The sequence below is a fragment of the Entelurus aequoreus genome, linkage group LG05 (assembly GCF_033978785.1).
Source record: "Entelurus aequoreus isolate RoL-2023_Sb linkage group LG05, RoL_Eaeq_v1.1, whole genome shotgun sequence".
NCBI lineage: Eukaryota > Metazoa > Chordata > Actinopteri > Syngnathiformes > Syngnathidae > Entelurus > Entelurus aequoreus.
Genome location: NC_084735.1, coordinates 45,365,463 through 45,390,594, shown reverse-complemented (window position 1 = coordinate 45,390,594; position 25,132 = coordinate 45,365,463). Strand labels below are relative to the sequence as shown.

The following is a 25,132-nucleotide window of genomic DNA, read 5'->3' as shown; positions in this document are numbered from 1 at the left end:
GACGAGCATTCCTCAACTTTATCAGTATGTATTGCCACCTTTCCCAACTTCTTTGTCACGTGTTGCTGGCATCAAATTGTAAAGTTAATGATTATTTGCAAAAAAAAATTTTTTATCAGTTTGAACATCAAATATGTTGTCTTTGTAGCATATTCAACTGAATATGGGTTGAAAATGATTTGCAAATCATTGTATTCCGTTTATATTTACATCTAACACAATTTCCCAACTCATATGGAAACAGGGTTTTGTACATGCTGTAAGTATATATCTAATGTAGTAATGGGCACATTGATAATAACACTTAATATTTACGTATTTTGATCATTTTGAGCATACGCGGCTCATTAATTACAAAAACGCATCACAATGTTTGATTTTTTTGTTCTTCATCACTGATTATTTCTCTCTGCAGACTTCATGAGAGCCATCAAGCATAATAAAACATCCCTTACTGTATAAGGTCTGCTCTCATTAGGATACCAACCCCTGGGATCTTCATATATTCCCATTTAGATGAAGAACGATTAACAATCCTTGCGACGAAACAGGGTGAGAAGGCAAGGGGGTGAACAAGCGTCTTTCCGTGTCGTTCTCGCGTGTTCCGGGTCCTAAATGGCTGGTAAAGTGTACCAACTTGTTGGATTACATCCTCAGCCATCTACTTTCAAGGTGAGATACATGATTGATTAACTACAATGAACGTCCAAGGAGCAGGGAAGCGAGGAAACAGCGGACCACTCGATGATGTAAACATATGCAAACACTGTCGTGATCACGTCGCCGCTTTAAATAGTTTGTGTGCTTTAGCGCTTATAAAAACAATATCACTCTAATACTTGGTTAATATTCAAGTCACGAAATGTAAATGGAGTATTGTTGGCGCTTTTAAATGGTTATTTATTGGGTTTTATGGGCGGAATAGAGGACCTCCCATTGGCTCTGCTGTAAGCAGATGTAACTGTTCTGGGTCGGCACAATGAGGAGACTTTTTCCACTGTTCACAGCTTCATTTATTTTCCTTCCAACCTGCGGGCGACAATCAGACAATGTCGGTATCCCGTCTTTCTTTGGCTTACGCCCTCAGCCATGTAAAACTTTTCTGTCTACATATACATTTTTAACCATTTACAGTGAAAAAGCCAGATACAAACAATCTGTAAAATATTGAAATGTACATTCCAAGCGCCATTCCGTGACGGAACAAAACATGCAACATTTGCTATAATTAACACCTTAGAAAATAAAATAAAACCACAAACCTGCGGGCGACAATCAGACAATGTCGGTATCCCGTCTTTCTTTGGCTTACGCCTAAACACACAGAATAACACTGTTACCTACACACGTAAGCACACACACGCACGCACACGCACGCACGCACGCACACACGCACGCACACACTGAACAAGTCTCATTATCTATACACGCACGCACGCACGCACACACTGAACAAGTCTCATTACCTACACATGCACGCACACACGCACGCACTGAACAAGTATCATTACCTACACATGTAGGCACACACACACGCACGCACGCACTGAACAATTATCATTACGTACACATGTAGGCACACACACACATTCATTAATTAAAGACCTAATTTCTACCGAAAAACAAACAATAGGTCGGTGGAATCGTCCGACCGAGACTCACCCTCAGCCATGTAAAACTTTTCTGTGAGGGGGAAAGGGAGGGGCTCCACAACCCAGGAGGACTACAGGAACTCAGGAGGGACAAAAATATATTAAACCGCCCTTTCACAGGTGAGCAGAAAAGAGAACTATTTGGAGATAAAATTCACAAACAAAATATAATAAATAACAAAGGTGTATTTTAACTCCGTTACACCCACCCCCACTGAATTTTATCGAATTAGAGCACACACATTATAGTACCGTAATTTCCGGACTATAAGCCGCTACTTTTTCCCCTCGTTCTGGTCCCTGCGGCTTATACAAGGGTGCGGCTTATTTACGGCCTGTTCTTCTCCGACACAGACGAAGAGGATTTCGGTGGTTTTAGTACGCAGGAGGAAGACGATGACACAATGATTAAAGACTTAATTTTCATATACCGGTAGGCTGGTTATTTTGATAACGTACAGGCGAGCACTTTGTATTACTTTGCACCGTTGTATTATTTGTACTCTGCACGAATGCTGTTCGCCATGTCAAAGATGTGAAAGTTTGATTGAATGATTGAAAGATTTATTGTTAATAAATGGGACGCTTTGCGTTCCCAAACAGTCATCTCTGTCCCGACAATCCCCTCCGTGGTAGCAGGAACCCCTATATACTACGGTAATTACACATCAAAACCCTGCGGCTTATAGTCGGGTGCGGCTTATATATGGAGTAATCTGTATTTTCCCCTAAATTTAGCTGGTGCGGCTTATAGTCAGGTGCGGCTTATAGTCCGGAAATTACGGTATACAAGAGACTGTCACAACACGAGAAATCACAAGGGGCCAGCGCAATGCTATCTAACCTAAATGTTTCCTATAAGGATGAAGTGGTACGAAGGCAGCACTTATCCCTCAATCCATCAACTGGCAACAGGGTGCCTTCTACACCCCGTAAGGCCCCATAAACGGCACAGTACTAGCTCACAATACAGGAGGGGGGGTTGAGCCCCCACAGAAGCGCAAAAATGCCAGTAAAGGCTACCTGAGTTAAGTCTTAATCAGTAAATGTCTGGAATATGGGTCGATAAGTAGCTTTAACATTCAACTCCTCCTGTGTCACATCTTGCCTAGACATGGTCTGTATCAGTCTGTTCACAGGCTTAACCAGACGACCAAATCTTGACTTGACGTGATTGTGTGCGTCAGAGAGGACAGAGCAAGTGGGTAAGGTCTGGTCAGATGTGAGGCAAGTATCTGTCTGTGTCACCTTGCCAGTAGTACAGTCTGGGTGTCTCGCATGAGGGGCAATACCTGCAGCCTTCAAAAACCTAGAGTCACCAGGCAGAAACTGATCAGACACATCGCTATCAGGTGAGACTGAAGCCGCATGGAGGTCAGGGGTCACAATAGTTACGTCAGTGATGTGCATCCCCGATAAAGGTGAATCAGACAACTGTGTGACCCACTCCACGGTCCTCATTCTTGAATCCACAGGTTCTGGATCAGTTAACGGGGAATTTTCTTCATCCACAGGTGAGGTAGCGTCATTTCCAGCGTCAAGGCATGACTCAGTCTCACAGAGAGACTCAGGAATGGATGACGCGACGCTGGACATTTCACTTGCTTCAATCACAGGGAGGAAATTGGCCAGCATCAGCAGGTTCCTGTGAACTACCCTCTCTTGTCCAGACACAGTGTCACAAATCCTGTATGTGTGCGTCTCTGAGTTCACATCCACCACAGTGTAGATTTTTGACTCCCACCGGTCGGCAAGCTTCTTTTTACCCCTCTCCTTTTTGTTGGCCAGAAGTACCCTGTCACCAATCTCAATGGTGGACCCCTTCACTCTCCTGTTGTATAGTTGAGCGTGTCTGCCCTGTTCTTTTTTTGCATGGTCTTGAGCTATCACCATCGCTTCTTTCAAATCGTCAGCGAGAGATGCCACATACTTATCATAACCTGTCACAACTGAATCATGGAGGACAGAGCGGAACAGAACATCAACAGGAAGGCGAGGGACACGACCAACCATCAGGTAAAAAGGAGGGAAGCCTGTCGTCTCATGGACCGCACAGTTATACATGAATGTCAGCGTCTGCAGTCGCCTAGGCCAGTCAGCTTTTTCTTCAGGAGACAACGCACGTATCATACCACCTAATGTCCGGCTAAACCGTTCCACGCTCCCATTACCCATCGGATGGTAGGGGGTCGTGTGAGACTTCCTGACACCTGAGACCTTGAGGAGCTCACTTATCAGGTGACTTTCAAAGTTAGTACCTTGGTCGCTATGGATTCTTTCTGGGAACCCAAAAACGCAAAAGTACCGGTCCCAGAGAACCCTTGCCACCTGCCTAGCTGTCTGGTCTTTGCATGGAAATGCCTGAGCCATTCGAGTAAAGTGGTCAGTAACCACCAAAACGTCAATAGATCTATTTCTGAAGTCTTCGGCTGACCAGAAATCTATACAGACTAGCTCCATTGGTCTGCTCGACGTTATGCTCTCTAGAGGAGCCCTTCCTTCAGGTTCAGCTGTCTTGCTGACAATGCATCGCTGACAGTGACGTACATAATCTCTCACATCTCGATCAAGAGACAGCCAGAAAAACCTCTGTCTTGTTAAGCTGAGGCTCCTGAACTGACCCTGGTGTCCAGCACCGTCATGAACACCTTGCAGAACCTCAGGCTTAAGTGCATCAGGAACAACATATTGAAAGCGCTTTCCCCTGGTTTTCAGATCTTTTGAGATTCTATACAACACGCCATTAATCACAGTAAACCTATCCCAGTGTTTCAAATATCTTATAACAGGGACAGACTCATTAAACCTCTCTCTCCTAGAAGGTCTCCTGCGCCTCTCAACATAGACCAATACACGAGAAAGGGTCCTGTCCTCCAACTGTTTATCACCAAGCTCTTTTTCAGTGTAAGCAGGTAAGGTGTCTAGGCCAGGCGGAATCAACTGCGGCAGGAACTGCAAGACATCAACAGCACGAGCCCTTGAGCCAGCATCCCACTCAATGTGAGACTGCAAGATAGCAGACACATCCTCTGACGCGATACACTGAGTCTGCATGGCAAATGGACCGCATGGGGACCGGCCAATTTCGCTTGGTGGGGAGGGTTTCACATGACCACTAGATGACCTGAAGGCGTCCTGAACCAACACATTCGACATATCTACAGCTGTAGAGAGGAGACCTGCATAGGGTTCAGCAAGTAGCCTGCAGCCAACACTCTCTTTAACAAACGGCACACGACTCAAGGCGTCAGCAACGTTGTTCTGGTGGCCTGGTACATATTTAATGCCAAAGTCGTAACTCGCCAATTTAGCAACCCACCGTTGCTCACAGCAGTCTAGCTTCGGCTTTGTTAGTATGTGAGTCAACGGGTTATTGTCTGTCCAAACTGTGAATTTGTGGCCCTTCAACCAGTGACTGAACTTGTCACAGACCGACCATTTCAAAGCTAGAAACTCTAAACGATGAGCTGGGTAATTTTTCTGGGACTGAGACAATGACTTGCTGGCGAAAGCTATCGGTCTGGCACGCGCTTCACCCTCTTGAATCTGTGACAACACAGCGCCTATGCCATCCAGGGATGCATCAGTTGACAACAGGAAGGGGCGTGTGAAGTCAGGGTGGGCTAGGACCACACTGTGAATCAACGAGGATTTCAGCTTCTCAAACGCGTGTTCCTGTTCCACTGTCCAGTCAGAAGAGTGCAGCTTCCTGCATGACATTTTGGTTTTATGTTTCAACGCCTTCATTTTCACACCCTGTAGCAGGTTAAAGAGTGGCTTAGCAATGGCAGAATATCCTGGCACAAAATGTTGATAATAATTTACCATCCCCAAGAATGATCTTATCCGCTTCTGGGATGGGGTCACACCATCGAGTTCCATTAAGTCAGCACTTGTCATGTTTACGATGCTCTCAACTTTGCTCGGGTCTGTTGAAACACCTTTCTCATCTATTATGTGGCCTAGAAACTTGACAGACTTTTTGAGGAGAAAGCACTTCTTAGGTGCCAACTTTAAGTTATGACTGCGCAGCCTGTCAAAAACCATTTCTAGGCGCTGCAATGCAATGTCCTCATCAGGTGCAAACACCAACAAATCATCCAAATAGCACAACAGACTTAGATAATTTTGGTCCCCAAAAATACTGGTCATCATGCGCATGAAACTACCAGGACTGTTGCAGAGACCCTGGGGAAGACGATTGTATTCATATAAACCCATGGGAGTAGTAAAGGCAGAATACTTTCTATCATCTTCATGTAGTGGCATGTTATAAAAACCCGAAGTCAAATCCATGGTACTGAAAAGACAGTTGCCTCCCAGAGCGGCCAAACAATCCGCTTGGTGGGGAAGGGGATGAGCATCCTTCAGAGTCCTCTTATTCAACCAGTCACAGATGCGGAGGTCTCCATTTTTTTTCCACACCGGCACCAGTGGCGATGCGTACTCGCTGGTTGACTTTCTGATGATTTCTCTTTGCTCCATCTCACTCAGTACTTGACGCAGCTTCTGGTACTGGCTAGGAGGAACTCTCCTGTATGGGAGCCTGAATGGCCTGCTGTCAGACAGATGAATGCGATGCACAAAACCCTTTGCCTCCCCACAGTCCAGTTGGTGGCGTGAAAAGACATCTTCATACTGCAAAACAAGATGAGCCAGCCTCTTCTTACAATGTTCTGACACCTCATACGACTCAATGTCAATGTTGCACAGTCCAACCGACTTGAGCTTGTCTATCACAGAGTCAATATCAGCAGCAGGTGGCGTAACTGATTGGGTGCAACTGAGCAGGGGAGCTCCTGAGAGTTGGGCAACATCCATGTCTTCAAGGGCAACACAGGAGTAAACATCAGCCAGTTTAGCATTGCGCCTCAATAGCACAGGCCTGTCAGAAGTGTTAATGAGTTTTAGAGGGACCCACCTATCTCCCCACATTGGAGACACGATCCTCGCAACCAACACACCTCTAGGAGCTGAGCGGGATGACGTCGGCTCAGTCATGACGGCGCTGCCTGGTGAAACCGCAGTGTTCCTGGGTAGTTTTCCCCAGATGAGGTACTCACGACCAGGCTCCAGGCAGACAGCAGAGTTGCACCTGACTGTGCCGATCCTGTCAGGAGCATCCTCACCTCTCCAGGGGTTCAGGCCAGCCAGCATGGAAAGGAAACATTCCACTTCTGGATCTGTGTGTGAGCAGGGACCAGAAACTGTTCTCCAAAACAAGTCACATCTTTTAGACTGGTGTAGAATGTATTTTAAAACATTAGTTCCCAGGATTAACTCATCCTGTTGACCAGGGACAACAAGTGTGGGGACCAGCATTTTACAGCCATACACTTCCATTTCAATGTCAAAAGCACACTTTGGCTTCACACGTAAACCCCCACAACCAATAAGAGTCACATTCACATCGATTTGATTTTGGCCAGATAGTACACCAGTCTCCCTCAATCTCATTTCCACTGTCTCACTAATGCTGCAGGCCATCAAACCACTGTCCGTCATGCCACCCAATGTAACAACCCCACCCACAGTCACAGGTGTGTAAAAGAGACTGTCACTCTGTCTAACTCTGTGAATATTCTGATAAACAACTTCAGAGTCATTGCAGGAGGCCTTGGTGGATGTGTAAACCGTTTCAGCATCAGACATGTCATCAAATAGGGAGTTTGCGTGAAGACCCGTACTGCCTCCCTCCGAATACCGGTCAGCTAGTTTCCCTCAGACTGGGGCTGGGGGGAGTTATTGGCAGTACAGTTCAGTTTGGTGTGGCCAGGAGCAAAACAGGTGAAGCACAGTCTGTCAGACATGCAGTGGGAAATGGTGGTGTGGCGCGGATCATCACAAAATCTACAGGCTACCTCCCTGGGACGTCGACCCCGTGTGGCACGCTGGAATCTCCCACCTTGACTTTGATGAGCAGTGTCGCCTCGCTGCATCTTATCCATCATCATCTGGAACATGTCAACCATGCGGGTGAGAAGTCTTTCTTCTGTCTGTTGAAGATTTTGCACCACTGCTGTAGCAGGGGTAAGGCTTGGGGAATGCTGGTGTTCATTTGGAACAGAGGCAGACATTGGGGGAGTGAGAGGGGAACAGTACACATGACGCTGAGCTTGGGGAAAGAGAGGAGAGGGAACTGGGACGCGACACTCTTCAGACACTGGCAGGCTTGCTGACGATGGACCGGCCTGCTCAAAGGCCACAGCGGTGATGTGACTCTTTAACTGTGCAGTACCAGCAGCCCTTCTATTAGCCCTTGACTCTCCCTGGTAGTCATTGATTCTCTGTTGAACATCACGGGACGTCCACTCATGAAGTGGCTTACACTTTAAAATGCAGGATAGTTCCGAGTCAGGACAGTGTTTGACAAACATGAGAGCCACTTCATCATACATGTTCTCTGCCCGTTTTCCTTGTCTGTGAAGACCCTCAAGAGCCAGGTCTGCTGCTTTGTTCAGTCTTATCCAGTAGTCTACTGGGTTCTCTCTGTGCTTGGGCAGAGTAGCATAAAAGTCAGCAAGAGGGAGACATGACGGAGCATCACTGAAATACTGGAGTAGGATATTGTATATTAGTTCAGGTCTCTGTCTAACATTCAGTCCAGGATCACTACGCAATGCTATCTGCACTACATCCCTGGCTTTGCCCATCAAATGATTCAAGATTTCCTCCGCCTGATCATCTACAATAACATTGTGTCTCTTGAGGTAAGTCTTAGTCATAACAATCCAGTCTTGCACTGAATACCTGTCAGTGTTGTCACCTCTAAATGTCTGGAGGTCTTTATCTGACTTAACTTGAACTGTCAAATGCTGGAGATCATGCTTGATAACTCCATTGTGTGTGTTCTGCACAGCAGGACTAGTCTGACAGTCACTCTGCATATTCACAACACCAGCTGACATTAGCTTTTCAACAATGGATTCACCAATTTGGGCACCTAACTGCCCAACCATATCAGTGAGGTGGTGGATGGCATCAACATCACTGTTGGGTGTGGAAGTGTGAGGTGTCTCCCTCATGGACTCGTCAACAGGAGTGAACAGCAAACCTCGACCCAACCCCTTATTTGTACACCCATCAGCTGTAATGCTGGAACGCCCCACCTCCCTACTATTAGTGGATTCAGAACACAAAATACCCCTACCTCTTGATAACACAGGGGTAATAAACTTATCCATCGTGATGCCAATAATGATCTGTACTTGCGTTGTGTAATTATACCGGAACAAACGGACTCGGAAAAAAAATAAGACGTGTTTTAGCACAAAAATAATGTACTACAGAAAGTTACCGACCCACTGAAAATAAAAGAGGGAGAGAAAAAAAAGAAGAAAAAATAAATAAATCACTGTACCCAAACACACTGTTTTGAGATCCGACCACACAATACTCATCAACTGTAGATCAGGACAGCAGCGCAGCATCCGCGGCGACGAGCATCAAGCCGATCTGAAGATCCGAAGGTTCACGGCACCAGTGTAACTGTTCTGGGTCGGCACAATGAGGAGACTTTTTCCACTGTTCACAGCTTCATTTATTTTCCTTCCAACCTGCGGGCGACAATCAGACAATGTCGGTATCCCGTCTTTCTTTGGCTTACGCCCTCAGCCATGTAAAACTTTTCTGTCTACATATACATTTTTAACCATTTACAGTGAAAAAGCCAGATACAAACAATCTGTAAAATATTGAAATGTACATTCCAAGCGCCATTCCGTGACGGAACAAAACATGCAACATTTGCTAAAATTAACACCTTAGAAAATAAAATAAAACCACAAACCTGCGGGCGACAATCAGACAATGTTGGTATCCCGTCTTTCTTTGGCTTACGCCTAAACACACAGAATAACACTGTTACCTACACACGTAAGCACACACACACACGCACGCACGCACACGCACGCACGCACACACGCACGCACACACTGAACAAGTCTCATTACCTATACACGCACGCACGCACACACTGAACAAGTCTCATTACCTATACACGCACGCACGCACGCACACACTGAACAAGTCTCTTTACCTACACACGCACGCACACACGCACGCACTGAACAAGTATCATTACCTACACATGTAGGCACACACACACACGCACGCACGCACGCACTGAACAAGTAGCATTACCTACACATGTAGGCACACACACACATTCATTAATTAAAGACCTAATTTCTACCGAAAAACAAACAATAGGTCGGTGGAATCGTCCGACCGAGACTCACCCTCAGCCATGTAAAACTGTTCTGTGAGGGGGAAAGGGAGGGGCTCCACAACCCAGGAGGACTACAGGAACTCAGGAGGGACAAAAATATATTAAACCGCCCTTTCACAGGTGAGCAGAAAAGAGAACTATTTGGAAATAAAATTCACAAACAAAATATAATAAATAACAAAGGTGTATTTTAACTCCGTTACACAGACTTTTATTTACGTTTATTTAATATTTAGAAAGCATTAAAAAAAAAAAAAAATCCATCCGTTGTCATGTCTTTCATAATGATTGCGAATGACAGCCAAAAATTTTTAAAAATTGCAGTTCCCCTTTAAGATAGCTAATGATGTATTGACCTCCATTAAATTGGTCAATTTTAATGCACCAAATGTGTGACTGTATGATGACACCTAGGCCTGTAACGATTAATCGATAAAATCAATTAGTTTGATTAGGAACCAGAGCTTTGATTTATATTTAGTGGCTTTGATATATCGTTTTACGAGTGCAACTATTAAAACGGTTGCAATTTCTGCAGGCTAAAGCTTTTGTTTAGATGAATTTACTGTAAGAGAGGGAGCAACAAATTGGACAAAATAAAAAAATCAAGGGACAGTGTCGAGACAAATTGGCCCCTATTTCAAAAGCTCACTGCCTCGAAAACATTGGTGGAATTGATCCGTATAAGCATGTCCAATAGACAATTCATTCATTCATTAATTTCATAAGCAGGTGCTTTCTCAGAAAAAGCACACACTCATGATTATTTAAAAATACTTTGATCAAAATAATTATACTTTATTCCAAAAATAATATTCATTCTTGCTTGTGTTTATCTACGACCAAAAGTAAATAGATAAAATACTTTTTTCCAAAATAGTGTACATTGTTTGTAGCCAGCAGCTAGCTTGGCTAATGCTAACAGGTTACAACAGTGGGTCTGGGTTAGTTTTTGCCTCATGCCTCACTTAAAGGGTGAGTGAAGAATCCACTACCGATCTGATAAGACCTGATAAGTTAGAACGAGAAAGTGATGATACATTATTATCTTCTCACAGATGCTACCTGGTGGTTGTTTAAGTACACTGCTGCTAGTCTTGGATAAATTCACCAACCCACACTCCCTAACGCTTCAGTCACAAGCAGGATTCTTACAGGAATGAGGCAAAAACTAACCCAGACCTAGTGTAAATGCTCCGTGAGAAACAGAATAACACATGCGTTGATTCAAAATTACCAGTCTGAAAATACCGTGAACACACCCACATGTTAAAAGGGATGTTCTGCCGTCTTTTTGTTAGCTCATTAATCCAAGTTAAAGTTAAAGTCCCAACAATAGTCACACACACACTAAGCGTGGTGAAAATATCCTCTGCATTTGACCCTATGTTCACCCCCTGGAAGGTGAGGGGAGCAGTGAGCAGCAGCGGTGGCCGCGCTCAGGAATCATTTGTTGATTTAACCCTCAATTCCAACCCTTGATGCTGAGTGCCAAGCAGGGAGGCAATGGGTCCCATTGTATGGCCTTGCTTCCATGCTGGAAATGGGAAAATTCACACCAAATAGGTTTTTTTTCCTGAAGTGATCATATTAACGATTGTGGCAGTTATTAATGCAACACGTTCGTGCCATGATTTTAGCCTGTTAAAGATCAAAACTTTAGGACTCAGTCTTGCATTCAGCTCTGTAAAAAGGTTATTCAAATACCAATAAAACCCACAATGCATTGCATTTACAATGTCACCCTTTCAAGCCCTGTTGCAAGAATTGGGTTTAAACAAGCTTTTTCAAACGTATGTGTACACTTTAACTATATTGTTTTACTTTTTAAAGATTGAAGTACCTAGATCCTAGCTTCCCATAGTGGAGTATGTGTATGCCTAAGGGTTTGCCAATTCTCATAAGGGTACGTGAATACGTCTAAACCCTCATACTACGCAGTGCACTTGAACACCTCATCTTGTGAACAGCAATGTGCCGAACACACAAGGCAATGCGGTGGGCACAGTGCAGACAGGACGCATGGAGACATACACAAAGTTTTTCATTGGTAAGTTTATTATATAAACAAACATTTAAATTTGACTATTATGTTGTGCATTATTAATGTTTCATATTGATGTCATTTTTATTGTGTGCTAAATGAGAGCCATAAAATGTTAACATTAAAATAGGCTGACCATATTCTGAAATCCCAAAAAGAGGACACATATATGCGTGCCAAGGCGGGCAGCACGCCAAGGCCGGGACTAGGTGAAAATTTGCCAATGATACTCGAACTTGCTTTATAAATAATATATATTTTTAAATAAAGCATTTTTTCTCCTCTGTTGACAGCAGTGTTGGCGCTAGGAATTTTCAAAATGGGGTCCCAGGGACCCCATCAAGTCATAAAAATGGGGTCCCACAGTAAATTTTTGGGGTCCCACTTTTTTGTAAGCGTTTTGAAAACAAATGACAAATATATGCATTATCTTGTTGTATCTCACATTCTATATTGTGTTTTGGAAAAAGGTTGTCATAAACGTTACTTAATTAATTAAAAAAGATAATACAAAAGAAAACAAATGTGTATACATATGTAAATGTATTCAGTTATAAACATTCATTCACTTTCTTCTTTCTTTCATGGATCTAAACTTTACCACTGCTGCTAGTTTTTTCTATGTTTTTATTTAATAAGTTGTTGGTGTATTTATTTCAGTATAAAAGTGTAAAAAGTGTTTTGCTTGGGTCATGAAATGATGATAATGGTGTGCCAGGGCATACATACATTTTATATTTAAAGGCCTACTGAAACCTACTACTACCGACCACGCAGTCTGATAGTTTATATATCAATGATGAAATCTTAACATTGCAACACATGCCAATACGGCCGGGTTAACTTATAAAGTGACTTTTAAAACTTCCCGGGAAATATCCGGCTGAAACGTCGCGGTATGATGACGTATGCGCGTGACGAAGTCAGAGTAACGGAAGTTATGGTACCCGTAGAATCCTATACAAAAAGCTCTGTTTTCATTTCATAATTCCACAGTATTTTGGACATCTTTTGCAATTTGTTTAATGAACAATGAAGGCTGCAAAGAAGACAGTTGTAGGTGGGATCGGTGTATTAGCAGCGGACTACAGCAACACAACCAGGAGGACTTTGTTGGAGCGCTAGCCGCCGACCTCACCTTGACTTCCTACGTCTCCGGGCCGCCAAACGCATCGGGTGAAGTCCTTCGTCCTTCTGCCGATCGCTGGAACGCAGGTGAGCACGGGTGTTGATGAGTAGATGAGGGCTGGCTGGCGTAGGTGGAGAGCTAATATTTTTAGCATAGCTCTGTGAGGTCCCGTTGCTAAGTTGCTAAGTTAGCTTCAATGGCGTTGTTAGCACAGCATTGTTAACCTTCGCCAGCCTGGAAAGCATTAACCGTGTATTTACATGTCCACGGTTTAATAGTATTGTTGATTTTCTATCTATCCTTCCAGTCAGAGGTTTATTTTTTTGTTTCTATATGCAGTTAAAGCACGATGCTATCACGTTAGCTCGTAGCTAAAGCATTTCGCCGATGTATTGTCGTGGAGATAAAAGGCACTGAATGTCCATTTTGCGTTCTCGACTCTCATTTTCAAGAGTATATAGTATCCGAGGTGGTTTAACATACAAATCCGTGATCCACAATAAAAAAAGGAGAGTGTGGAATCCAATGAGCCAGCTTGTACCTAAGTTAAGGTCAGAGCGAAAAAAGATACGTCCATCACTGTCTCTCAAGTCCTTCACTGTAACGTTCCTCATCTACAAATCTTTCATCCTCGCTCAAATTAATGGGGTAATCATCACTTTCTCGGTCCGAATCTCTCTCGCTCCATTGTAAACAATGGGGAATCGTGAGGAATACTAGCTCCTGTGACGTCACGCTACTTCCGGTACAGGCAAGGCTTTTTTTTATCAGCGAGCAAAAGTTGCGAACTTTATCGTCGATTTTCTCTATTAAATCCTTTCAGCAAAAATATGGCAATATCGCGAAATGATCAAGTATGACACATAGAATGGATCTGCTATTCCCGTTTAAATAAAAAAAAATCATTTCAGTAGGCCTTTAACGCTTAAATCTCTGGAGTCTACATCAACTTCGGATCTATTCCTCATTTCAAAATGTTTTAGTTTTTTTTATGTTGTTTTTTTTTTGTTTGTTTGATTTCTGCCCTTTTTTGTCAAACAAAACAGTTTTTTATGGCAAACACACAAAATATGCAAAATCTTCCACCAAAAATATTTTTCAAAGTGGAATATTTTATGTGAAGTAATGGTAACCTTGGATAGGTCAATAATTCATAATACCATTGATTTTGATTCAATATTATGTTTTGAGCATTGACCGTTTGAAAGAAAAAAAAAACAGCTTTGTTTTATTAGTCAACATTGCAACTTTTTCTAAATTACATTTCACCTTTAAGCTTTTTTATTTCACTTTTGTTATGTTTTTGTTAATTTTAATAGTATTTTTAGAATGTGCCGTGGGCCTTTAAAACATTAGCTGTGGGCCACAAATGGTAAAAAAAAATTTAAAAAAATTAATAATCTGCGTCCTTTCTGATTTCAATGCGTTAAAAAGACACAAAAAGTGCATTAACGCCAACACTGGTTGACAGTATAACAAAATAAGTCACACTTATATTCTGTAACATTCACAGTTTTGGAAAAAAAAGTGCAGAGGTAGAAATATTCAAAATAACCTCTTGTATATAATGTAAACATAAATAATGCCTCAAAACAAGTTAATTAAATTTAAACAAAAAACAGCAGACGAGCTCTCGCCCTGCACAGCTGTTTTGTGCTTTGTAGTGTCGATATGGGCTTGTAGATCTTTGGCCCCTTTATTTGCCACAGATACATACGTTGCTGCTTTGCACACAGTGCATTCTGCCTTCCATGTGTCACGGCCAGGACGAAAACACGAATACTTTTCCCGCAAATCATCCGTGAAGTTGCATTTACGTTTAGGCAATTCTTGTTTTCATGTCTCTCTCTCCACTCACTAGCTCTCTCGCTCTGTGTCTCTGCCCCTCCCTCACAAATGTTGCTACGTGCGCGCACCTTCAGTTGTTTTTTTTAACCCCTTCTTAACTTAACCCTGGACGTACATTGAAAATACACGCAACCCTAATTCAAAATGCCGGACATTTGAGGCATTTAAGAAACCCCGCCCGGACACCCCGGACACCCCCGCAAAAGAGGACATGTCCGGGGAAAAGAGGACATATGGTCAGCCTAATTCAAACTATAATAGCCCAAATGCTCCTCCGCCTCTGACTGAGTGCTTTACTTAGTGTACCTCCATCTCGTTCTTATGTCACGACTTAGCCAGACTGCAAAACACCACGGACAGAGGCATCCAGAACAGTGCACAAGCTAATGCCAAAATACATTAACCTTATTATTTGGCGCTTTGGCATTGTTTAACACGAGTATCCAACATTGTAACAATGTTAATAAGTCAGAAAAGACAACATTTATCATAAGTCCCCTTTAAGAAGTGGAGAAGGACACAATGTTAACTCACTAGCACAGCTATTGTCATGATATGCAGCTAAACTGACTGTGATACACAACGTGGCCAGCAGATGTTGCTGGATGATGATGTTCAGGTAAACGTAACGAAGAAGACAGGGCTATATATTCAGATGTATGGATGCATTCATGGAGGGGGGAATAAATGTTGCGCGTAAGCTCGTTTCCACATGATGAAGTTTGGTCATTAATAGATAAACAACACATTGTGTGAGAAGGGGGGGGGGGCAAACTTAATTCTGCATCAGCTGGATTCAAGGAGACATTGAGGCCACCAGAGGAACTAAAGCTGGCTGGTAATGTGGACAGCAACTGGCGATCCTTTAAGCAGCAGTTTGAACTGTACATGGCTGCGGTGGGATTGGTGTCAAAATCCGACGCCAGGAAAATAGCGCTGCTTCTCACAGCAGCTGTACCCCGTGCCATCGAAGTCTTCAACACGTTTGAATTCAAAGGAGCTGATGACAGACCCAAATATGATGAAAAGTTGAATGCATATTGTTCGCCACTAAAGAACTCCGTATATGAGAGGTACGAGTTCCGGTCACCTGTGCAACAAACCGCTGAGACTTTTGACAGCTCCGTGACTGATTTAAAGCTAAAAGCGCTGTCGTGTGAGTTTGGCGATTTAAAAGGCCCTAAAGATCTGTGATCAAATTGTATATAGCGTTTGCGATAAGCTGACAAAGGAAAGGCTGCTAAGAGAGGCTAAGTTAACTTTGGAGGAGGCAGAGCGAGTGTGCCATGCAATCGAGGTGTCCCAGCAACATACAAAGACCTTTAATGAATCTGCAAGCGTCGCTTCTATTATCGATAATGCAAGAATAGCTGTGGTCAAGAACAAAATGAAAATAATTATGACAAAATAGACTGATAAAAATTATGTGAATTACCCCTGCAAACAATGTGGTTACAAACATTATCCCAGACAATGTCTACCCTATGGAAAAAGATGCTCCAACTGTAATGGGAAAAATAACTTTGTAAATCTCAAGTCTGTGCGGCAAGTCGTGGAAACAGACCTGAGTGAAACTTTCTTTGTGGGTCGTGGTGTCATCATGTGATAAATACCACCACTTCGGATCAGAGCTAAGTGTTGCAGATGGACTACTACAGGCAGTAGAATTGTGATTCCCCAAAGCCTGAGATTGGATATACTTCAAAGAATACATAAAGGACACCTGGGAATCGAAAAGTGCAATAGGAGGGCTCGAGAAACTGTTTAATGGCCTGGCATCAACAAGGACATTGAAAAAATGATTGGACAATGTGGAGCTTGTAAGAAGTACCAAAGCAAACAAGCGACGGAAACCCATGTTGATTCCTGATCTTCCTACCGCACCTTGGAAGAAGGTAGGCCCAGATTTATTTCACTGTAATGGCAAATAATATTGGTTGGTGATTGATAATTATTGAAACTATCCTGAGATTGCTCTACTCTCAAGTGCAACAGCCAACACTGTCATTACTTGTGTCAAATCCATCTTTGCCAGACATAGTATACCAGAGACTGTGGTTAGTGACAATGATCCTTGTTATAAATGTAAGGAATGGCAACAGTTTGCAAAACAGTATGGCTTTAACCACGTCACATCCAGTCCTCTACATGCACAAGCAAATGGTGAAGCTGAAAAAAGTGTGTATATCATCAAGCGGCTTCTAAAAAAAGTCAAAGGACAGCAATTCAGAGCCTTATTTCTCCTCCTGATTGTGGATTTTCCCCAGCAGAACTTTTAATGAATCAAAATCTACGTACAACTCTACCATGCCACACAGAGTTCAAACAGGGACAAATACAAACAAAACTGGAGAACCTGAAATTAAAGCAAAAGCAGTACTTTGACAAGTCAACTAAAGCACTCAAACCACTTGCAAAGGATGACATTGTGAGAGTACAAGATCAAGATGCATGGAAAAGAAAAGCTACTGTTCTTAAGGAAGTATGTCCAAGATCCTATGAAGTGAGAACTGAGGAGGGACACGTTCTCAGAAGAAACTGTCGAAGCCTTCTGAAAACCAAAAAGACATTCCAAAAAATTGATGAAGATGATGATGATGGAAGTAATGCTGTGTTTCAAGCTGACACAACACCTCAGATGAACTGTGATGGACATGTGCAGACTAATTTAAATGATGCTACTCCAGTGTTACCCACATTGAGAAGATCTGAGCGTCATATTAAGAAACATGTTAGACTTGATTTGTAAAGCAATAGTCTGCATATTGTAGATATATATTTTTTTGAAAATAATATAATTAAAGTATAGGTAAAAAAATGTATTGTTAAAAAAACTAATGTGATTAATCCTTATGACATGTATGTATTTGTTTTACAGAAGCTATGTCTATTAGAGCAGATGTTTAAATCAAGTTGCCTTCAGCATGATATGTATGATCAAAAGTTTAAAGAAAGGAGGATGTCATGATATGCAGCTAAACTGACTGTAAGGCTGCAGCTAACGATTATTTTTCTATCGATTAAGCTATAGATTATTTTTTTTGATTAATCGGTTAATCTATAGATTATTTTTTCGATTAATCTATAGATTATTTTTCCTTTTACCGATTATTTTTTATTTTATTTTATTTAAAATGAAGATGAAAAAATAAATGTAGGCCAGTTTTTTCAAAAGGCTTGGCTTTTATTTACAAAAAAAAAAAAGTATGGCCACTCAGTCAACATTGACAACAACATGACAAAATATTCTGTAACAATGTAAACATTTAAAACTTTTAACATTTAACAAAATTAAAAGTAGCTTATTTGCTTTTTAATGTGCAAATATAAAAGTCAACATCCAGTGCAAATCTTAATATTCTGCAATAGTATAAGCATTTCAAAAGTAAAAGTATTGCTTATTTTGCTTTAAAATGTGCAAAAATAAAGATAAACATCCAATACAAAAAAGTGCAAAACGAAATATTCTGTAACAACAGTGTAAACATTTCAACAAAAGTGAAAGTATTGCTTATTTGCTAAAATGTGCAAAAATAAAGATAAACATCCGGGGGGTTACCCACATATGCGGTCCTCTCCAAGGTTTCTCATAGTCATTCACATTGACGTCCCACTGGGGTGAGTTTTCCTTGCCCGTATGTGGGCTCTGTACCGAGGATGTCGTTGTGGCTTGTACAGCCCTTTGAGACACTTGTGATTTAGGGCTATATAAATAAACATTGATTGATTGATTGAATACAAAAAAGTGCCAATCTAAATATTCTGGAGCACTGTAAACATTAAGTATTGCTTTTAAAATGTGCAAAATAAACATCCAGTCCAACACAGTACACAATAACCAATTCTACTCATTCCAGTGAGTGACTAACAGTTGTAATGAAGAAAGGTTAGCATGTCTACGCTCAGAAGGGGTCGATGTGGCTGGGACTGAGAGGTAATTAGCCTTCACCTCAAACCAGGACTGCGAGCGAGCTGAGCTGCAGTTTACGTTTCTAGAAGGTCAACGGGCTCATAGTGATGTTACTAGTAGTTGACTGGGAGGTGTTTATTATCATTTGGGGAGAGTCCGCTGCCTGATGCTCACCTGCTAAACACCTATCTGCTAGACGCTGAAGCGCTGACTACATGCGCTCTGAATACGCACTGCTGATTGGCTGGTAACGTTTTGAATACGCACTGCTGATTGGCTGATAATGTTTTGTGTGTACCAATCAGATGGTTGTGTGGGTGGGACAATGTTGCGTGCTGAGACAGAAGCAGAAGGAGCAAAGCAGCTGGTTAAGACTTTAGCAGCTAAAGTTAGCTTTAGCTTAGAAACTCGTTCGGTACACCCCCGTACCGAACCGAAAGCCCCGTACCGAAACGGTTCAATACAAAACACGTACCGTTACACCCCTAGCAGATACAAATGACACATTCATGTTTTTGTGTAATGATGACAACGTATGCTAACGCGGACGATTGACTAGTTGATGGTTTTCTTTTCAAATGTTCGTTCATAGCCGTTGTGCTGCTATGATAGGCCATTTCCGCTCGACACAGTGTGCATACAACAACATTATTAGGCTGTGTATTGAAATACTCCCACACTTTTGACGACTTTTGGCGTGCTTTTTCCCCCTCGCTCGCACAGTCTGCTTTGCTCTCCGCCATGACGGTAGTGTGACGTAAATATGCGACGCGTCGACGCACAAAAACGGCGTCGACGTATTTACGTAACCGATGACGTCGACTACGTCGACGCGTCGTTTCAGCCTTAACTGACTGTGATACACAATGTGACCAGCAGATGGTGCTGGATAATGATGTTCAGGTAAATGTAACAAAGAAGACATGGGCTATATATTCAGATGTATGGACGCATTCATGGAGGGAGGATTAAATGTTGAGCGTAATCTCGTTCACATGATAAAGTTTGGTCATTAATAGATGAACAACACAGCTATGTGTGCTAATATCAGATTTTAATTGGCTAACATGCTAGACTGTCCGATTTGCAGAATCGTTGAACATCTGGAGTTGCATGGCAGATAGTTAGCAGAGCGCCAGGCTTTATTCTGGGGTGTGTAGCAAAGCCTTTTTTCCACTCCAAAGCGGCCCTCTATGAAGTTCTGGCTGTGTACACGAGAAAAATCAGTGGCACGGGAACTTTAAAACCTTCCGTTACAGCACCTCTTATCTCAAAAATGGTAAGGGAGTTGATATATTTTTCATTAAAAATGATTAAATGATTAAAAACTGAATTCGTATCACTGGGCACCTTTCAAAGATATTTCCCTCACATCAGGGTCAAGTAATTATAGTAATTAGGGTTTTCATAGCTATAACTCAATTTCTCAGGTCAGAATCACCTGCAATTGTTAATATATGACCCTGCAATAGGATGTCATCCTCACCCTGACTGGAGTCCAAAAAGTCACTTTTATAGTGATTAAAAGAGTAGTTTATTCACAAAAATACATGTTGTTTATTTGATCATAAAAAGACACTTCAAAATATCAATCACCCATTCAATCCTCAAAAGTCTTCCTCCTCCTCCTGTTTTCCATCCTTCCATTTTCTACCGCTTGTCCCTTTCGGGGATGGAGCTTATCCCAGCTGCACTCAGACGGAAGGCGGGGTACACCCTGAACAAGTCGCCACCTCATCACAGGGGCAACACAGGTAGACAGCAAACATTCACACTCACATTCATGTGAGTGTGTCTTTTTCTTCAGAAATGGCAACTGCGCCTCAGTGCAACCTATTTTCTACAGCATTTTTTTTTCTTTGCCGTAAAATGCTCCAGCTCATCAAGACTGTAATTTCAGAATCACAGTAATCAGCCAACCCCCTGGGAGATCAGCAAGCATGAGGGAGTCTGCTAAGTGCCATCGTCTGTTGCCTCACTCTGGCAGGCTAGTGACATGGTGCTGCTATCAACAAGACTGGTACTCCGCTTCCCCTTTGTGCGGCTCACCATGACACATCCAAGCTCAGAACCAAAGTGTAGTTCAATTGGATTTTCTGTCCAACTCTATAATCTCTTTTGGGGGTGTTGCGTACTTCACTCAGCACTGTTTGTCTTAGCTGTGTGTCTATCGGCCCCCCCCCCCCAACCCCCCGTCCTCATCATTCACACATAATGGTTTCCTTCTTCAAAGTATCATTAGCAGTCGGTGTCACATCAAGGACTCCAGTGCTCATTGAAACCAACTCATTTGAATCCAAGTGAACTAAAAAAATTAATAACTCTTAAAAGATGTTTGTCTACAGTGGAGTCTGCTTATGTCGACAACCCATCTCTGACAACCAACTCATCAAGTCTTGTCCTCCATTTTGTCATTAGTAAAAAATGGTGTCAACTTACATAGTGGACCGCTTTTCTTATTAATAAAAATTGATCCGTTTGTGTTGACATATGTTGTAGTATTGTCAACTTCCTCATTATCGCTAAGCAGTGTGGAATAAGAATGCAAAAAAACTACTGTCCAGCTAAACAGCAATAGATTGTGTACACCGTGACTTCCTGTTCAGTGAAAAGTAAGATTTAAAAAAAAAGCTTAACATTAGCCTTGGGCCTCATTTATCAACCTTTGCGTAGACAAGGTTCAAAATTCATACACAGGACTGAACTATAGAATGTGTGTAAGTACAAAAAAAAGCGCATACAGTTGTTCCCTCGATTATCGCCGAGGTTACGTATTAGTCATTCCTGTTTTAATGACATTCCCACATACACTTTCGATCTGAAATGTCTCCATACGGTAATGTTTACTCTGCAGGTCAATTCAGATTTATTTTTTTTGCCCATATGTGACATGTATCTGATTTTATTTTATTTTTTAAATGTAAACATTACAAATCCAATTGTTTTTCTGCCTATATACTGTAACATGTATCTGATTTTTTTCATGTCAATGTGAACAGTACAATTCAGAATTTTTTTAATAATCTCACCACAAAAAAATTTACACAAATGAAGGAAATCAATGTCAAGAAACTGCCATATCGTCAAAAATACTATATTGCCCATTCTCCTTATATCGCTGGCAAAAACTGGCAAAAAACACAAATAAAAAGTGCAAACAATGGCTCGTTTTGGTTTCAATTTCGCTTATGTGGAAAACCACTTTTTAGTGGTGCAACGATACACAAAATGTACAGATTGATACCTAAATGTCACAGTTTGATATTCTTCCAATAAACAAGAAAACTGTTCATGCCTTTTTAACTTACAGTTTATTGAAATTATTAACATTTGTTTCAACGCAGCATGTCCTGAAGCCCGATGTCTGCAACGGAAAAAGGTAGCATGTCAACAGCAATAAAAGTAGCAGTCGATATATTTTGACCTCTTTAAATCGTACTAACCCAGGTAAAGTGTGTAGCCCTAGCATGCGTGCTCCTCTTTTTGTCTGGTTCTCCTTGTTTTTGCATTGAGTCGATGTCGGCATAAATGTTTGTTGTTTTTCCATCAATGTAGTTTAGCATTGAGTATGACACTTGCGACACACTGTACAGTTGTACTTTAATGCACGCTTACTTTCAGGGTAATACGAAACCCTAAGTATCTCCAAACGCCAGATCTGAAGGATGGTGGAGGATCTTCGAGTATTTCCTTCAAGCATTATTTGTGTTGCAACAAGCTTGTAGCTTCTGTCTCAGCGGTTTGGTCGACTATTTCATACTAGGCTGCATTGACTGCAAGAAGTTGATAAAAAATATATAATATTGTGTATCGTTCCGTTCATAGTAATATCGAACCGAGACCATTATATTGAACAGTTCAATACAGATACATGTATTGTTACACCCCTACAGCTAAGGGGCATTGACACAAATAGGTTCCACTGTAGTTGTTTCTCAAAGGATTTCCGCATTAACGGAATCACAGACAGAATCAAATAACTGGCCAATAAAAACGGAATTGAGTGTAAAACACAGAATATCACGGAAATTGACATAAATGTGACTGAAATTCCGTAATTATGAGAAGAAAGAACATTTGACTGGGGAAGAGAAGGCATGTTTCTGGGATCGCTCAATTGTCCTTGAAACACTTAACTGCTCCTTCCTAAACTAGAAAATGTCGAAACGAACTACTAAGATAATGCTGCCCAGGACAACACATACTCCCACAACACATTTGCTTGTGTTGTAGACACCACCGATGCAAGTTCAACGTGCAAACAAGACAAAAGCCATAACTTGAAAAACACTTTTTTTCTACTTCAAAACAGCCTTGAGTCGTCTCTACTCAAGGACTTAGCAGCTGTCAGGCGCCTTTAAAGGTGAACTACACTTTTTTTGCCCATCATCTCTATTATCATCAAGTCAGCGAGAGACCTTACCCCATGCGGGCAGAAAGATGGACAACCCCGCCCCGAGGGACCCAGAGACTCCCCGCAGCCGGACGGGATGACTGCCCCCGCTCCACCAGCAACCGGACCCCCACGAGCCAAACCCCCCAGGAGAGCACGGCGGGGCCCGCCCCAGGCTGCCCAACTGGGTCGGCTGCCACAGTACCAACCAGCACGGGGCCAAGGGAACCACCCACCCGACCTTTAGGGACCCCAACGATGGAGATGGAACATCCAGCAACTGCCCTAAGGGAAGAGGGGAAAAAAAAGAGATTACAGACACGCTGACACATAAGGTCACTACCCTCGCAGCTGGCCATTTTGCAGTACACAGGTGTGGCTAATCTATGGGTTTTGCGTCGCTAACGGCTAATTTATGGAATGGATTAGGCAAAGAAATCAAACATTGTACTAAAATGATCCACTTTAAGAAACTGTTGAAACTCAAAGTGTTAACAAAATACAAGGAAAAATAATCCTGATAAACATCTTGACAAAGATGAAGTCTTCAACTCCGACACTGAAGAAGATGACTTCAGTGGTTTCAGTGCACAGGAGAATGATGGGAAAAAAACATCAACGACTTTTCTGTTTTGTTTGATCAGCCGTTTTATTGCTTTGTTACAGACACAGTTTAGAAACATTTAAAAAATGTAAATATATAATTTCACAACGTACCGTTATATATCTGCGGCTTATAGTCCGGTGCAGCTAATATATTTAAAACTTTTATTCTTCTAAGATTTTGTGAGTGCTTATAGTCCGGAAAATACGGTAATTAACAGACATTTAAAAAAAAAAAAAAAAAAAGGTATTTATTACACAAAAAGCACACACACTGTGGTGGTAAAATTAGTGTAAACGGTAACAAATGGAATTCTAAAACATGTAAATGCTAGTTGTTAAATAATAAAACCGATTTCAAATAAAATCTATTATTGTTTATTATTTCTGGTAGGCTTTGTGGCGTCCTACTCTGTTCAGCGGGCCTTGAACGCATCGTAAAAACACCTCAATTTCATATTACTATAGAACATTCACTCTGTTTTTAGAGAGTACAGCTTGTGGGTTCAATGTGCACAACTGAATAGCTTTGTTGCTCAGACAGTAATGTGTTTATACAAGTTGAGATTGGAGTATGTTGTTTGTTAATGGGGAAAGACATTAATGTATCTTGTTTTCATATTAGCATTTAAGCTAGTGAGCTGGCGCCAGTCAGTCCATGAGTTTATCAAAGTGCAGTTATCAATCACGTTTTTTTGATAATTTTTATTGAAACGGTAATACTAACTGTCTGGGTTTTACCGCGGTTATCATTATTACCGTTTAATGTTATATCCCTAATCCCATGCCAACTGCATTCCGCTATGGGAACCGTTAAACAAGCAATTGCCTGGTATCTGTTTCTCTGCGGCGAAACAGAGGTGTAACATTCCCTGGCCCAGAAACATATGTGTGAAATAAACTAATGAGATATTTGCTCCACCACATTTAGTTTAGTTGTCTCTAAAAAATCAAGTTAAAGACAGCGTTGACATAATGAGCTCCTATTTTTGTAACCATCCCAGCACTATCCTTCCACCACCACTTAAGTCCCATAGAGTCCTGGACTGCTGCAAGCTGTCTTTGACACTTTCCCCTTCCTCTATTTTCACCATGAGCGCCACACTACCAGGGTCGCCGTGCTTCTGCCTGCTTTGCTGCAGTGGAGCCTGTGCACAAAAGAAGTCGTTTAAAGTTAAGAGCTAGCAGGTTTCCACCAGCGCTAAGGCCAAAGCAGATGCTCTATTTATCATCATGTAACGCTTGTTAGTAGATGATGGCTGAGAAGTATATCAGGTGCACATAGTTACAACGGGGTCGTGAAGAAAAGGGCTCATCACACCG

The 25,132-nt window shown here is 41.9% G+C and overlaps 1 protein-coding gene across 2 annotated transcripts in view; it reads left to right on the top strand.

Annotated features, from left to right (window-relative positions):
- Positions 1-25,132, top strand: part of LOC133650684 (protein FAM222B-like) — a 40,585-nt gene that overhangs the window by 2,438 nt on the left and 13,015 nt on the right. The window contains exon 2 of one of the 2 annotated variants that reach the window (XM_062048227.1): positions 11,853-11,932. The exons of the other annotated variant lie outside the window; for it this stretch is intronic. Within the exon in view, the coding sequence (XP_061904211.1) occupies positions 11,905-11,932 (28 nt within the window). The 5' untranslated portion in view covers positions 11,853-11,904. The remainder of the gene's footprint in view (positions 1-11,852; positions 11,933-25,132) is intronic. 2 annotated transcript variants of the gene reach the window in all.